This window comes from Ranitomeya imitator, chromosome 2 (assembly GCF_032444005.1).
Source record: "Ranitomeya imitator isolate aRanImi1 chromosome 2, aRanImi1.pri, whole genome shotgun sequence".
In the NCBI taxonomy this organism is placed as follows: Eukaryota; Metazoa; Chordata; class Amphibia; order Anura; family Dendrobatidae; genus Ranitomeya; species Ranitomeya imitator.
In genome coordinates, this window is record NC_091283.1 from 354,950,190 (window position 1) to 354,966,461 (window position 16,272).

At 45.1% G+C, this 16,272-nt stretch overlaps 1 protein-coding gene across 1 annotated transcript in view; it reads left to right on the forward strand.

Moving 5' to 3' along the window:
* The window catches only part of LOC138666565 (zinc finger protein 665-like), a 145,419-nt gene extending 139,703 nt beyond the window's left edge, over positions 1-5,716 (forward strand). The window contains exon 15 of the mRNA XM_069754769.1: positions 4,089-5,716. Coding sequence (XP_069610870.1) covers positions 4,089-5,716 — 1,628 coding nt within the window. The remainder of the gene's footprint in view (positions 1-4,088) is intronic.
* Positions 5,717-16,272: the final 10,556 nt, after the last annotated feature.

The following is a 16,272-nucleotide window of genomic DNA, read 5'->3' on the forward strand; positions in this document are numbered from 1 at the left end:
TCACAGGGTTTGGTTACCGCTAGTTCGGCTTCTCAGGGTTCAGAGATCGCTGATGCGGCTTCTCAGGGTTTAGGGACCGCCGGTGTAGCTTCAGGATTCAGGGGCCGCCGATGCAACTTCTCAGGGCTCAGGGACTGCTGGGTACAGTTTTGGTCCCTGGCCACACAAGGACCAGTGGGTCAGGTACAAGCCATGGCAACACAAAGACCAGGTGTTATGCACCGTGTAGGACAGACTAAGGGCGACACAAAGGGATTAGGGAAGGGGAACCAAACACTAGGGAAGGGGAGACCTGTAGACTGATCTAACGTCACCCTGTCTGTCCTACTGTTTGTGTTCTGTCCTACTGTTTGTGTACAGGTTCCGTACCTGTTGCCGAACAGGATACCTAGTCCCAGTGTGACCTTGGCGAAAAGCCTTGTATCGGGAAGGACAGGATGAACGCTAGTCAATCCCACTAACACTAAAGACAGGATAAAGGAAACCAGGGGAACACTTAGCTTGATGCTCTCCAGACTCCAAGAGGACGATAGTAGAATTCTACAGCTCCAAGCTTCAACAGAGAAGTGCAAATAGAAAATTAATCCCAATCCTCCCAACAGGAAGTAGGGAGTTATAAACACCCAGGTCCAGGTGTGGTCATTAGCACTAGGAAAGGTGGCCACCAGTCTGCAAAGCAAACAACTGCAACCTTCTGCAGACAGATGCAGTGCAATAGTCTGCAGCCTCTTGACACATCCGTGATACCAGGGGTTCAGGTTCAGTCTCACTAAATGGGATACTAGGATGAGGGGCCTTGCAACATACAGTTGCCCATGCACATTACTCAGAATACTATTTGCTCAGGCACCTCCCTGGTGAGGGTGCCTTCTATACTAGATGCCTCCCAGCTATTGGTTGGGGGCATTTACAATGTGCACGTTACCCCTTTAATAGCAGGTGTTGGCACGCACTAGGTGCTCTGCCGGAAGTCAGTTCGTGTCTCGGCATCCCTGCATGGAGTGGGAAGGGGAACCATGCAGAGGCGCCGGCTTTAATGTGATGATGTGGTGATAACTTTGTAATGGTTCACCTGATATCAGTATTTCTGAAATTTGAGGTTTTTTTTATTTTTCTGTGAAACATTGTACTTTGTTAGTTGTAATTTTAAGATTAATTTGTTTGGCTTTTATTTTTATTTTAAATCTGAAGTTTGCCAATAATTTTAAATAATTAGAAATATTCAGACATTGAATGTGTACACTCTTTAAAAACAAATATTGATACCGCAAAAAAATGGTTAATACATTGTACCATATTTCTTCTTTACATCAACAGCATTTTTAAAATATCCATATATTATTTAGGATATTAGAAAAGACTTAATATTTGAAAGTTAAGATTTTATGTTCAAGGAAATTTACAAAATCTACTTTTCGGGGACCGAATCACTTTTAAAGTGACTTGGAGGGATCTAGATTCTAGAAAATTGCACGTCTCATAATAACAAAAAATGCAGAAAATACAAATTCTTTTTTTCACTAAAATGTTGATGTAGTCCTGAGTTTATTTTTTCATTTTCACAAAGTATCATAGAAAAAATGGTGCCCAGATTGTGCTTCTGAAGACATGTACTCCGTAATTTTTTTGTGGGTTCTTCCTACTTCAGCAATGCCAAACATAGATACTATCAGTGTTTGAAAAACACTCAGAAGTGAGGAGGACATTTGGCTTTGGAAGTGTAACAAGGTGTCACAGGGTTGTAGTAGTGGGCAAAATCACTAAGCAACAGTCAGTGAGCACCCCTACACCTTGTACATGAAAACATAAATAAAGTCCTGCTACTCCAATATGGTTGGTTACCTCCGTTCCACGTTCACTTCTCCTTCCCAGGGTGGCGGAGAGACAATGACATGTCCAGTGCCTTTTATGACTGAAGCATTTACTTGCAGAATAGATGTTTTCAGGAACAGATTACAAGAAGGTTTAGTAACATAGTTAGCAAAGCTGAAAAAAGACATTTGTCCATCCAGTCTATATTCCGTCAGAATAAATACAATATTGTTACGCTTCAGGAAGACATCCAGGCCTCTCATGAACCCCTCGACTGAGTTCGCCATCACCACCTCCTCAGGCAAGGAATTCCAGACTCTCACTGCCCTAACAGTAAAGAATCCTCTTCTATGGTGGTGGAAAAACTTTCTCTCCTCCAGACGCAGAGAATGCCCCCTTGTGAAGTGTCAGAGAGATATTTGTATTGTCCCTCTTACACATGGTTATTAGATCGCCCCTCATTCGCCTTTTTTTTCTTGACTAAATAATCCTAATTTTGCTAATCTCTCTGGGTATTGTAGTTCCCCATCCCCTTTATTAATTTTGTTGCCCTCCTTTGTACTCACCCTAGTTCCATTATATCCTTCCTGAGCACCGGTGCCCAAAACTGTACAAAGTAAGCATTGTATGGTCTTACCAGAGATTTGTACAGAGGCAGTATAATGCGCTCATCATTTGTATCCAGACTTCTTTTAATGCACCCCATGATCCTGTTTGCCTTGTCAGTCGCTACCTGGCACTGGCTGCTCCAAGTAAGTTTATCATTAACTAGGATCCCCAAGTCCTTCTCCATGTCAGATTTACCAAGTGGTTTCCTGTTCAGTGTGTAATAGTGATATTGATTCCTTCTTCCCATGTGTAAAGCCTTACATTTATCATTGTTAAACCGCATCAGCCACCTTTCGGACCAAGTTTCCAACTTATCCAGATTCATCTGTAACAGAATACTATCTTCTCTTGTATTGACTGGTTTTATATCATGCTATAGTTTAGCAGTAGCAATATCTTCAGACACAAGGTATAAGCAGCAGGCAGTCCTTCACATTCATCGCACACTCTGTCCTAGTTGCTGAACCTCTAGTCTTGTCCTGGGAAGCCGTGATACTCAGATATGAATTCTATCCCTTCTCCACTGCCTCTATTCAGTCCTCAGCCTCAGCTGCTGACTCTCTTATTGTGCACCAGTCCACACTCCGTCTTGACCCTGTCTTGGTCTCAGGCTGCCAGACTCTCTTCTAGTACCTTTAGTACGTGCACCGTCTTGACACTGTCTTGGTCTCAAGCTGCCGGACTCTCTTCTAGTACCCTAGCCTATGCACCATCTTGACCCAGTCTTGGCCTCAGGCTGCCGAACTCTTGTACTCGCGTGGACCCTTGACTCAAGGTGTACTGGCCTCTTGTCTGAGCGTGCTTACACCATCACTGGTCCACATTGTTTCTGCAGTGCTGCTTTGCCTCTACGGGGTGTCCTCGGGATGATACTCCCAGCCATTGAATCTGGTTTAAGAAGTCTGGAATCTTCCTACTCTTGCCCCGTCTCTGCAACACAACTTCCATTTACTCCTTGCCCTGGGCATGGCCACCCAAGCATTGCACTCTTTTCACTTCTTGCCCGGGGCATGGCTGCCCGAGCTCTACTGCTCTGACTTCCTGCTGCTGTTCTTATCTACTTGCTCCTCCAAGTTAACCCATGCCTGCTTGTAGTCTACCACTGGTCCCCTTCTAGTGCCTTCTGCTGCTGCTACCTAGTGGCCATCCTGTCACAACATTTACTCACATACACAACACAGTTACAGTACATTAGATCACACATGTGGGATGAGTAACAAGAGAAGAAGAGGTACCATACCACACCCCTACACTCGCACGGATTTTCCTTGATTGGATTATGGAAGCCTTATTGCTTTTTAAGAGTCTTTCAGCTAATAGTGATGAGGAAACCTCTGTTTTTCATTGACAGAGTAGACTTTTTTTGTATAATTTTCGCCTGCATAACATTATTTTATGGCTTATTATTCCAATATCTGGTAGGCAAAATGAACAAACAGGGTTGAACATCATGATCTACTGGTTCCTGAACTGAGGTCTACTAATATGTTGCAACTGGTTCCTGAACTGAGGTCTACTAATATGTTGTGAACTGCTTAGTGGAAAAATGTAATTGTGCTACATAACTTGCAATTTAATTTTTGTGTACATTTTAAATAGGAATGTTGTAATAATGTAATTTTTAAGGATTTTTTAATCTAAAAAATATTAATTGATTTTATTCTTAGCAGATGAAAGGAGATCAGAGGGACAGCTGACATCTTCATTTTTTAAATCCGAGGAACATGATAACACACGGGATACAAATCAAGTGTATCCCATTATCCCAGATTTACCATCATCCCTTTACAGCAAATATCAATCATCTGATCATATGAAACAAGCCCTATCTTCTGTTTCAGCACAGACTATTAAGAAAAATAAAACTCACAAAAGGGTCATTAAAAATCAAAGTGCTTTTACACCAGAGGAGCCATTTTCATGCTCAGAATATGGAAAAGCTTTTTTCTTCCAAGCGTCTTTTGTTACACATCAAAAAGTTCAAATAGAGGAGAAAAAATTTTCTTGTTCAGAGTGTGGGAGATATTTTAACCTGAAATCAAAGCTTGTTAAACATGAAAAAGCTCACACGGCAGAAAAAACACATTCATGTTCAGAATGTGGGAAAAGTTTTTTATGTAGATCAAAACTTATATTACATCAGAGAAGTCACACAGGTGAGACAATGTTTCAATGTTTAGATTGTGGGAAATGTTTTAATCAGAAAGCAGATCTTGTCAGACACCGGAGAACTCACACAGGGGAGAAGCCATATTCTTGTTTAGAATGTGGGAAGTGTTTTACCCTCAAATCACATCTTCTTATACATCAAAGAACTCATACTGGAGAGAAGCCTTTTTCCTGTTCGGAATGTGGGAAATGTTTTGCAGGTAAATCAAATCTTGCTGCACATCAGAAAACTCACACAAGGGAGACGCCATATTTTTGTTTAGAGTGTGGGAAAAAATTTATCTTCAAATCACATTTTCTTACACATCAAAAAATTCACATAAGAGAGAAGTCATTTTCATGTTCAGAATGTGGAAAATGTTTTACCTTTAAATCACGTTTTCTTCAACATCAAAGAACTCACACAGGGGAGAAGCCGTTTTCTTGTTCAGAATGTGGGAAATGTTTTACTGATAAATCAGTTCTTCTAAGACATAGAAAAATTCACACAGGGGATAAACCATTTTCATGTTCGGAATGTGGGAAATGTTTTGCTGTCAAATCCCGTCTTCTTCAGCATCAAACAAATCACACAGGGGAGAAGCTATTCTCTTGTTCAGAATGTGAGAAATGTTTTACAGATAAATCAGTTCTTGTAAGACATCAGAGAATTCACACAGGGGAGAAGCCATTTTCATGCTCAGAATGTGGGAAATGTTTTGCAGGTAAATCAAATCTTGTTACACATCAGAAATCTCATACAGGGGAGAAGACCTATTCATGTTCAGAATGTGGAAAATGTTTTACCTTTAAATCATATTTTCTTATACATCTAAGAACTCACACAGGGGAGAAGCCTTTTCCCTGTGCAGAATGTGGGAAATGCTTTACAAATAAATCAGATCTTGTGAGACATGGGAGAATTCATGCAAGAGAGAAGTCATTTTTATGCTCAGAATGTGGGAAATGTTTTCCCTTCAAGTCACATCTTTTTGAACATCAAAGAAATCACACAGGGGAGACGCTATTTTCCTGTTCAGAATGTGGGGAATGTTTTACCATTAAATCACATCTTCTCCAACACCAGAAAACTCATAGGCCATTCTCATATCTAGAAGATGAGAAATATTTTATTGAAAATTGTTGAATTCTTGTTTTTAGCCATGTAGAATGCTTTTTTGAAAGCATTTAGGAACTCAGCCAGAAGCTGACAAAAACTCATCTGGCAATATTATCAGCACAAAAACTACAGTGTGTGATGTCAGGAGCTTCATGCCATGGGTTTCGTGGCCATTCAGTTACATGTTGACTTGACCTTCCAATTTGCCACATCTCAATCATATTAAAGGGGATATCTGGGACATTAAACAAAGCATGTAGTTGCTAATAGAGGCAACTACCTGTCTCTTCTTCCCAGTATCAGTCAATGACCACTCCTGTGTCACCGGTATGTCAGATGCTGCAGACAGTCGCTCTGCATCTGGCTGCAGAAAGTCTCTGCGTTTGGCTTTGCAGACACCTTCTTAATCCTTCTAATTCTTCGACCCAGTGGCAACCTCCCTCCGGCTCTAATTGACACACCTGGACCTATGTGTTTATAGACTTCCAGTCTGCTTCTGGGAATCGCCAGTGATATCCACATTTCTCCCTTGTGAAGGCTTGAAGCTATTGCAGTCAGCTAAATTCCTCTCTGGTGCTGTTGGAGGACGTTTGGTGTTATCTCTCTGAGTCTCCTCAAGATAAGTGTTCCCCTTGTTCATCTACCCTCTCTGTCTTTAGTTGTAATGTGGGAAGACTAAGTGCAACACAAGGGGAATAGGGAGGGGGAGCCAAACACTAGGGATGTGGGGAGTGGAGACTGTTATGAAAGGCAATTCAGTACTACAATGGACATAGCGGTCAGAGCACATACAGTGATCTGACAATAACCCAAAATCATAGAACGAGCTCTGAGACGTGGGAACTCTGCAGACCGCAATCCCTAATCCTCTCCAAACAACACTAGAGGCAGCCATGGATTGCGCCTAACTCTGCCTATGCAACTCGGCACAGCCTGAGAGACTAACTAGCCTGAAGATAGAAAATAAGCCTACCTTGCCTCAGAGAAATACCCCAAAGGAAAAGGCAGCCCCCCACATATAATGACTGTGAGTTAAGATGAAAAGACAAACGTAGAGATGAAATAGATTCAGCAAAGTGAGGCCCGACTTTCTTAACAGATCGAGGATAGAAAAGGTAACTTTGCGGTCTACACAAAACCCTAAAGAAAACCACGCAAAGGGGGCAAAAAGACCCTCCGTACCGAACTAACGGCACGGAGGTACACCCTTTGCGTCCCAGAGCTTCCAGCAACAAATTAGACAAGCTGGACAGAAAACATAGCAAACAAATAGCAAAGAAGAACTTAGCTATGCAGAGCGGCAGGCCACAGGAATGATCCAGGGAAAAGCAAGTCCAACACTGGAACATTGACAGGAAGCCAGGATCAAAGCATTAGGTGGAGTTAAGTAGAGAAGCACCTAACGACCTCACCAGATCACCTGAGGGAGGAAACTCAGAAGCCGCAGTACCACTTCCCTCCACCAACAGAAGCTCACAGAGAGAATCAGCCGAAGTACCACTTGTGACCACAGGAGGGAGCTCTGCCACAGAATTCACAACAGTACCCCCCCTTGAGGAGGGGTCACCGAACCCTCACCAGAGCCCCCAGGCCGACCAGGATGAGCCACATGAAAGGCACGAACAAGATCGGGAGCATGGACATCAGAGGCAAAAACCCAGGAATTATCTTCCTGAGCATAACCCTTCCATTTAACCAGATACTGGAGTTTCCGTCTAGAAACACGAGAATCCAAAATCTTCTCCACAATATACTCCAATTCCCCCTCCACCAAAACCGGGGCAGGAGGATCAACAGATGGAACCATAGGTGCCACGTATCTCCGCAACAATGACCTATGGAATACGTTATGTATGGAAAAAGAATCTGGAAGGGTCAGATGAAAAGACACAGGATTAAGAACCTCAGAAATCCTATACGGACCAATGAAATGAGGTTTAAACTTAGGAGAGGAAACCTTCATAGGAATATGACGAGAAGATAACCAAACCCGATCCCCAACACGAAGTCGGGGACCCACACGGCGTCTGCGATTAGCGAAACGTTGAGCCTTCTCCTGGGACAAGGTCAAATTGTCCACTACATGAGTCCAAATCTGCTGCAACCTGTCCACCATAGTATCCACACCAGGACAGTCCGAAGACTCAACCTGTCCTGAAGAGAAACGAGGATGGAACCCAGAATTGCAGAAAAATGGCGAAACCAAGGTAGCCGAGCTGGCCCGATTATTAAGGGCGAACTCAGCCAAAGGCAAAAAGGACACCCAGTCATCCTGATCGGCAGAAACAAAGCATCTCAGATATGTTTCCAAGGTCTGATTGGTTCGTTCGGTCTGGCCATTAGTCTGAGGATGGAAAGCCGAGGAAAAAGACAAGTCAATGCCCATCCTACCACAAAAGGCTCGCCAAAACCTTGAAACAAACTGGGAACCTCTGTCAGAAACGATATTCTCTGGAATGCCATGTAAACGAACCACATGCTGGAAGAACAATAGCACCAAATCAGAGGAGGAAGGCAATTTAGACAAGGGTACCAGATGGACCATCTTAGAAAAGCGATCACAGACCACCCAAATGACTGACATCTTTTGAGAAACGGGAAGATCAGAAATAAAATCCATAGAGATATGTGTCCAAGGCCTCTTCGGGACCGGCAAGGGCAAAAGCAACCCACTGGCACGAGAACAGCAGGGCTTAGCCCGAGCACAAATCCCACAGGACTGCACAAAAACACGCACATCCCGCGACAGAGACGGCCACCAAAAGGATCTAGCCACCAACTCTCTGGTACCAAAGATTCCAGGATGACCAGCCAACACCGAACAATGAACCTCAGAGATAACTTTATTGGTCCACCTATCAGGGACAAACAGTCTCTCCGCTGGACAACGATCAGGTTTATTAGCCTGAAATTTTTGCAGCACCCGCCGCAAATCAGGGGAGATGGCAGACACAATTACTCCTTCCTTGAGGATACCCGCCGGCTCAGACAAACCCGGAGAGTCGGGCACAAAACTCCAAGACAGAGCATCCGCCTTCACATTTTTAGAGCCCGGAAGGTATGAAATCACAAAGTCAAAACGGGCAAAAAACAGCGACCAACGAGCCTGTCTGTCATGATCCCAATGGCAGGGGATCACAAAAAGGACAAGCACAGATACAAACAAGCTCTAGGGCGATGGAACCTGAGCTGACCGCGACCCTGAACCTAACACACAAATAAAAGTAGCCGGGGAACGTGCCTACGATGATCCTAGACGTCTCGCTCCAGCCGAAGATCTAACTTCCCCTATCAGAAGAAACACAGACCTCTCTTGCCTCCAGAGAAATACCCCACAGCAAATAGCAGCCCCCCACATATAATGACGGTGAAATGAGAGGAAAGCACATACGTAGTATGAAAACAGTTTCAGCAAAATGAGGCCCGCTAAAGCTAGATAGCAGAGGATACAAAAGTGAACTGCGCGGTCAGCGAAAAACCCTTCAAAAAACCATCCTGAAATTACTTGAACTCATGTGCCAACTCATGGTACATGAAAAGCAATTTCAGCCCACTAGAGCAACCAGCAGCAGAGAATCACAAATCTGCAGGCTGGACTAAAAACCAAATTAAGCAAAACACAAAACAGGAAAATCCAAACTTAGCTTGTCCAGAAGGTTCTAGGAGCAGGGAGCAGAGGTAACAAGACACACTGGATACATTGCTAACCGGCGAGGAAATGCCAGCAAAGCCAGGTTAAATAGGAAACTCCCATATGCTGATGGAACAGGTGGAACCCAGAAACCCAGGAAAGACAAGTCACCCAGTACCATCAGTAACCACCAGAGGGAGCCCAAAAACAGAACTCACAACACCTGTCTAGGATTCAACCGCTTAGCAGACTCAAGATAAGTCAAGTTCTTATGATCAGTCAATACCACCACGCGATGCTTAGCTCCTTCAAGCCAATGATGCCACTCCTCGAATGCCCACTTCATGGCAAGCAACTCTCGGTTGCCCACATCATAATTTCGCTCAGCAGGCGAAAACTTCCTGGAAAAAAAAGCGCATGGTTTCATCACTGAGCAATCAGAACTTCTCTGCGACAAAACAGCCCCTGCTCCAATCTCAGAAGCATCAACCTCGACCTGGAACGGAAGAGAAATATCTGGTTGACACAACACAGGGGCAGAAGAAAAACGACGCTTCAAGTCTTGAAAAGCTTCCACAGCAGCAGAAGACCAATTAACCAAATCAGCACCCTTCTTGGTCAAATCGGTCAATGGTTTGGCAATACTAGAAAAATTGCAGATGAAGCCACGATAAAAATTAGCAAAGCCCAGGAACTTTTGCAGACTTTTCAGAGATGTCGGCTGAGTCCAATCATGGATGGCTTGGACCTTAACAGGATCCATCTCGATAGTAGAAGGGGAAAAGATGAACCCCAAAAATGAAACCTTCTGCACACCAAAGAGACACTTTGATCCCTTCACAAACAAAGAATTAGCACGCAGGACCTGAAAAACTGTTCTGACCTGCTTCACATGAGACTCCCAATCATCCGAGAAGATCAAAATGTCATCCAAGTACACAATCAGGAATTTATCCAGGTACTCTCGGAAGATGTCATGCATAAAGGACTGAAACACTGATGGAGCATTGGCAAGTCCGAATGGCATCACTAGATACTCAAAATGACCCTCGGGCGTATTAAATGCAGTTTTCCATTCATCTCCTCGCCTGATTCGCACCAGATTATACGCACCACGAAGATCTATCTTGGTGAACCAACTAGCCCCCTTAATCCGAGCAAACAAATCAGATAACAATGGCAAGGGGTATTGAAATTTAACCGTGATCTTATTTAGAAGGCGGTAATCTATACAAGGTCTCAGCGAACCATCCTTCTTGGCTACAAAAAAAAACCCTGCTCCTAATGGTGACGATGACGGGCGAATATGCCCCTTCTCCAGGGATTCCTTCACATAACTGCGCATAGCGGCGTGCTCAGGCACGGATTAATTAAACAGTCGACCTTTTGGAAATTTACTACCAGGAATCAAATTGATAGCACAATCACAATCCCTATGCGGAGGTAGGGCATCGGACTTGGGCTCATCAAATACATCCCGGTAATCAGACAAGAACTCTGGAACCTCAGAAGGGGTGGATGACGAAATTGACAGAAATGGAACATCACCATGTACCCCCTGACAACCCCAGCTGGACACAGACATGGATTTCCAATCTAATACTGGATTATGGGCTTGTAGCCATGGCAACCCCAACACGACCACATCATGCAGATTATGCAACACCAGAAAGCGAATAACCTCCTGATGTGCAGGAGCCATGCACATGGTCAGCTGGGTCCAGTATTGAGGCTTATTCTTGGCCAAAGGCGTGGCATCAATTCCTCTCAATGGAATAGGACACTGCAAGGGCTCTAAGAGAAACCCACAACGCTTAGCATACTCCAAGTCCATTAAATTCAGGGCAGCGCCTGAATCCACAAATGCCATGACAGAATACGATGACAAAGAGCAGATCAAGGTAACGGACAGAAGAAATTTTGACTGTACCGTACCAATGGTGGCAGACCTAGCGAACCGCTTAGTGCGCTTAGGACAATCAGAGATAGCATGAGTGGAATCACCACAGTAGAAACACAGCCCATTCAGACGTCTGTGTTCTTGCCGTTTAACTCTGGTCAAAGTCCTATCGCACTGCATAGGCTCAGGTTTAAGCTCAGGTAATACCGCCAAATGGTGCACAGATTTACGCTCACGCAAGCGTCGACCGATCTGAATGGCCAAAGACATAGACTCATTCAAACCAGCAGGCATAGGAAATCCCACCATGACATCCTTAAGGGCTTCAGAGAGACCCTTTCTGAACATAGCTGCCAGCGCAGATTCATTCCATTGAGTGAGCATGGACCACTTTCTAAATTTCTGACAATATACCTCTATCTCATCCTGACCCTGACAAAGAGCCAGCAAATTTTTCTCTGCCTGATCCACTGAATTAGGTTCATCGTACAGCAATCCGAGCGCCAGGAAAAACGCATCGATATTATTCAATGCAGGATCTCCTGGCGCAAGAGAAAATGCCCAGTCCTGAGGGTCGCCGCGCAAAAAAGAAATATCAATCAAAACCTGTTGAACTGGATCACCAGAGGAGCGAGGTTTCAAGGCCAGAAATAATTTACAATTATTTTTGAAACTCAGAAACTTAGTTCTATCTCCAAAAAACAAATCAGGAATAGGAATTCTTGGTTCCAACATAGCTTTCTGATCAATAGTGTCTTGAATCTTTTGTACTCTTGCCGAGAGCTGATCCACAAATGAAGACAGACTTCTAATGTCCATCGCTACACCTGTGTACTGAACCACCCAAATGTCTAGGGGAAAAAAAAGGCAAAACACAGTGCAAAGAAAAAAAAATGGTCTCAGAACTTCTTTTTTCCCTCTATTGAGAATAATTAGTACTTTTGGCTTCCTGTACTGTTATGAAAGGCAATTCAGTACTACAATGGACATAGCGGTCAGAGCACATACAGTGATCTGACAATAACCCAAAATCATAGAACGAGCTCTGAGACGTGGGAACTCTGCAGACCGCAATCCCTAATCCTCTCCAAACAACACTAGAGGCAGCCGTGGATTGCGCCTAACTCTGCCTATGCAACTCGGCACAGCCTGAGAAACTAACTAGCCTGAAGATAGAAAATAAGCCTACCTTGCCTCAGAGAAATACCCCAAAGGAAAAGGCAGCCCCCCACATATAATGACTGTGAGTTAAGATGAAAAGACAAACGTAGAGATGAAATAGATTCAGCAAAGTGAGGCCCGACTTTCTTAACAGATCGAGGATAGAAAAGGTAACTTTGCGGTCTACACAAAACCCTAAAGAAAACCACGCAAAGGGGGCAAAAAGACCCTCCGTACCGAACTAACGGCACGGAGGTACACCCTTTGCGTCCCAGAGCTTCCAGCAACAAATTAGACAAGCTGGACAGAAAAAATAGTAAACAAATAGCAAAGAAGAACTTAGCTATGCAGAGCAGCAGGCCACAGGAATGATCCAGGGAAAAGCAAGTCCAACACTGGAACATTGACAGGAAGCCAGGATCAAAGCATTAGGTGGAGTTAAGTAGAGAAGCACCTAACGACCTCACCAGATCACCTGAGGGAGGAAACTCAGAAGCCGCAGTACCACTTCCCTCCACCAACAGAAGCTCACAGAGAGAATCAGCCGAAGTACCACTTGTGACCACAGGAGGGAGCTCTGCCACAGAATTCACAACAGGAGACCCCCTAGGCAGATCTAAAATCACCCTGTCTGCCCTAAGCGTCCCTCTATAGGTTCTACACCTATCGCCGAGCAGGAAAGTAATCCCTGCCTGACCGTTAGCGATAGGCCCTTGTTAGGGAGAGGATGAGGTGTCACTAGTCTGTCCCTACTACAACTAAAGATCGGGTAGACGAACAAGGGGAACACTTATTCTGAGCATACTCAGATAACACCAAACATCCTCTAACAGCACCAGAGAGGAAGATAGCTGACTGCTATAGCTCCAAGCCTTCACAAGGGAGAAATGTGAATGTAATTGGAGATTCTCAGAAGCAGAAAGGAAGTATATAAACACCCAGGTCCAGGTGTGTCAATTAGAGCCGGAGGGAGGTTGCCACTGGGATCAAGAGTCAGAAGGATTATGAAGGCATCTGCAAAGCCAAATGCAGAGACCTTCTGCAGCCAGATGCTGAGCGACTGTCTGCAGCATCTGACACAGCTGTGACATCCTGCCAGAGATTCAGCCACTCCCTGTCAACAGAGCAGCACTTTCTCTTCCTGTTGACAGGGGGGAACTACTGATGTAATGCAGATTGACAGCCTGCTCGCTGATGCCTAATTGGGGGAAGCCAACTCTCAATCAATATGACACGAGTAGTCCCGCCCTGTCAGGGAGCAGCTGAATCTCTGGAACAGACAGGTAGTTGCCTCTGTTAGCAACTACATGCCTTTTTTTTTTTTAAGTCCCTGATATCTACTTTTAATCAGCTGTGGATCCTGAATAAACTACTCATATCCCTGAACCTACAGGGCTTGATCTGTTGCCAAAAAATATTAAGCTTTTAGTGTCAGGCAATTTTATCTTTCGTAGCCAAGTCCCATTTTTCAAATCTGACGTGTCTTTCATATGGTAACAACTTTAGAATGCTTCTAAATATCCCAGTTATTCTGAGATTCATTTTTCAAAATACATTGTACCGTATTTTTCGGACTAAAAGACGCACTTTTTCCCTCCAAAAAAAGGGGGGAAAATGGGGGGTGCGTCTAATAGTCGCAATGCAGGCTTACCTAGGTGGCAGAGGTGCGCTTGCAGAGGTCCGGTGGCAGAGGTGCGGTTGCGGGGGTGTGGCGGCTGTGGAGGCGCAGTAAGCGGGGTCCCTTTCCCCGGTATGGTGATGCAGCAGGCCCGGTATGCAGCAGAGCCGGGTGAATCCTCTTGTTATCGGTGGTGGCGGCCATTTTCCGGAGGCCGCGCGTGCGCAGATGGAGCGCTCTGCTTCCCGGGGCTTCAGGAAAATGGCCGCCGCGATCTCCATCTGCGCACGCGCGGCCTCCCGCGGCCATTTTCCTGAAGCCCCGGGAGCAGAGCGCTTCATCTGCACACGCGCGGCCTCAGGAAGATGGCCGCGCCCACCGATAACAAGAGGATTCACCCGGCTCTGCTGCATACCGGGCCTGCTGCATCACCATACCGGGGAAAGGGACCCCGCTTCCTGCGCCTCCTCTGCTGCCACACCCCCGCCACCGCACCTCTGCCACCGGACCTCTGCCACCTAGGTAAGCCTGCATGGTACGCCAGGGACCCCTCTCACGCCATACCTCTCACTGCACCTCCTGATCCCAGCACCTCCTGATCCCAGCACCTCCTGATCCCAGCACCTCCTCATCCCAGCACCTTCTCATCCCAGCACCTTCTCATCCCAGCACCTTCTCATCCCAGCACCTCCTCATCCCAGCACCTTCTCATCCCAGCACCTCCTCATCCCAGCATCACCCCACCTTGCCTCCTGTGACCCTGCTCTGCCACCGCCATAAGATACTGTAAATTCGGACAATAAGACGGACCCCCATGTTATAAAAAATCTTTTTTTCTGCAATTTTCACCCCAAATTTGGGGTGCGTCTTATGGTCCGGTGCGTCTTATAGTACGAAAAATACGGTACTCTGTTGGTGTTAAACACAAAATATGTCAACTTAAATTTATTTCTGAAAATATCTGAAATTTTATTAAAATTTAGCTAAAATTCTCATGTAGTGAAGTTCGTCATGGGTAGTAGTATGTAAATGTTTCAGCTCCAAGGGCTGACTATGCTCCTTTTTCCATGATTTACCGATTTTCAATTTGCAAGTGTATGAAAAGCAAGAGCATCACTGACTTAAACATTATGTCACAGATAATTCATATAAAACATAACTTTTATTCAAGATTACCTTATATACTCGAGTATAAGCCGACCCCCCTAATTTTGCCACAAAAAACTGGGAAAACTTAATGACTCGAGTATAAGCCTAGGGTGGGAAATGCAGCAGCTACCGGTAAATGTCAAAAGTAAAAATATATACCAATAAAAGTAAGATTAATTGAGACATCAGTAGGTTAAGTGTTTTTGAATATTCATATTGAATCAGGAGCCCCATATAATGCTCCATACAGTTTATGATGGGCCCCATAAGATGCTCCATATTAAAATATACCCCATATAATCCTGCATAAAGGTTAATAATGGCCCCATACGATGCTCCATAAAGATATTTGCCCCATATAGTGCTGCACAAACGTTGATCATGGCCCCATACAGACACTGGCCCCATATAGACACATTTGCCCCGTATAGACACTGGCCCCATATAGTGCTGCACAAACGTTATGGCCCCATACAATGCTGCACAAACGTTATGGCCCCATACAGTGCTGCACAAACGTTATGGCCCCATGCAGTGCTGCACAAACTTTATGACCCCATATAGTGCTGCACAAACGTTATGGCTCCATACAGTGCTGCACAAACGTTATGGCCCCATAGATGCTCCATACAGACACTTGCCCCATTTACTGTTGCTGCGATAAAAAAATTTAAAAAATCACATACTCACCTCTCCGTCACTCAGGCCCCCGGCACTTTCAATATTCACCTGACTTCTTTCCGGCGCTGCTCCATCTTCAGCATCTCCTGCACTGACATTCATGTAGAGGGCGCGCACTAACCACGTCACCGCGCCCTCTGACCTCAGCGTCACTGCAGAAGACGGAGCAGCACTGGAATGAGGAACAGGTGAATATCGCGCAACGCTCTCCTCCCCGTTACACTCACCTGGCCCTGGCGCGGTCCCTGCACGTCTGTTCCCCGGCGCCGGCAGCTTCTTCCTGTACTGAGCGGTCACCGTTACCGCTCATTACAGTAATGAATATGCGGCTCCACCCCTATGGGAGGTGGAGCCACATATTCATTACTTTAATGAGCAGTTCCATGTGACCGCTCAGTACAGGAAGGAGCTGCCGGTGCCGGGGAAAAGACATGCAGGGACCG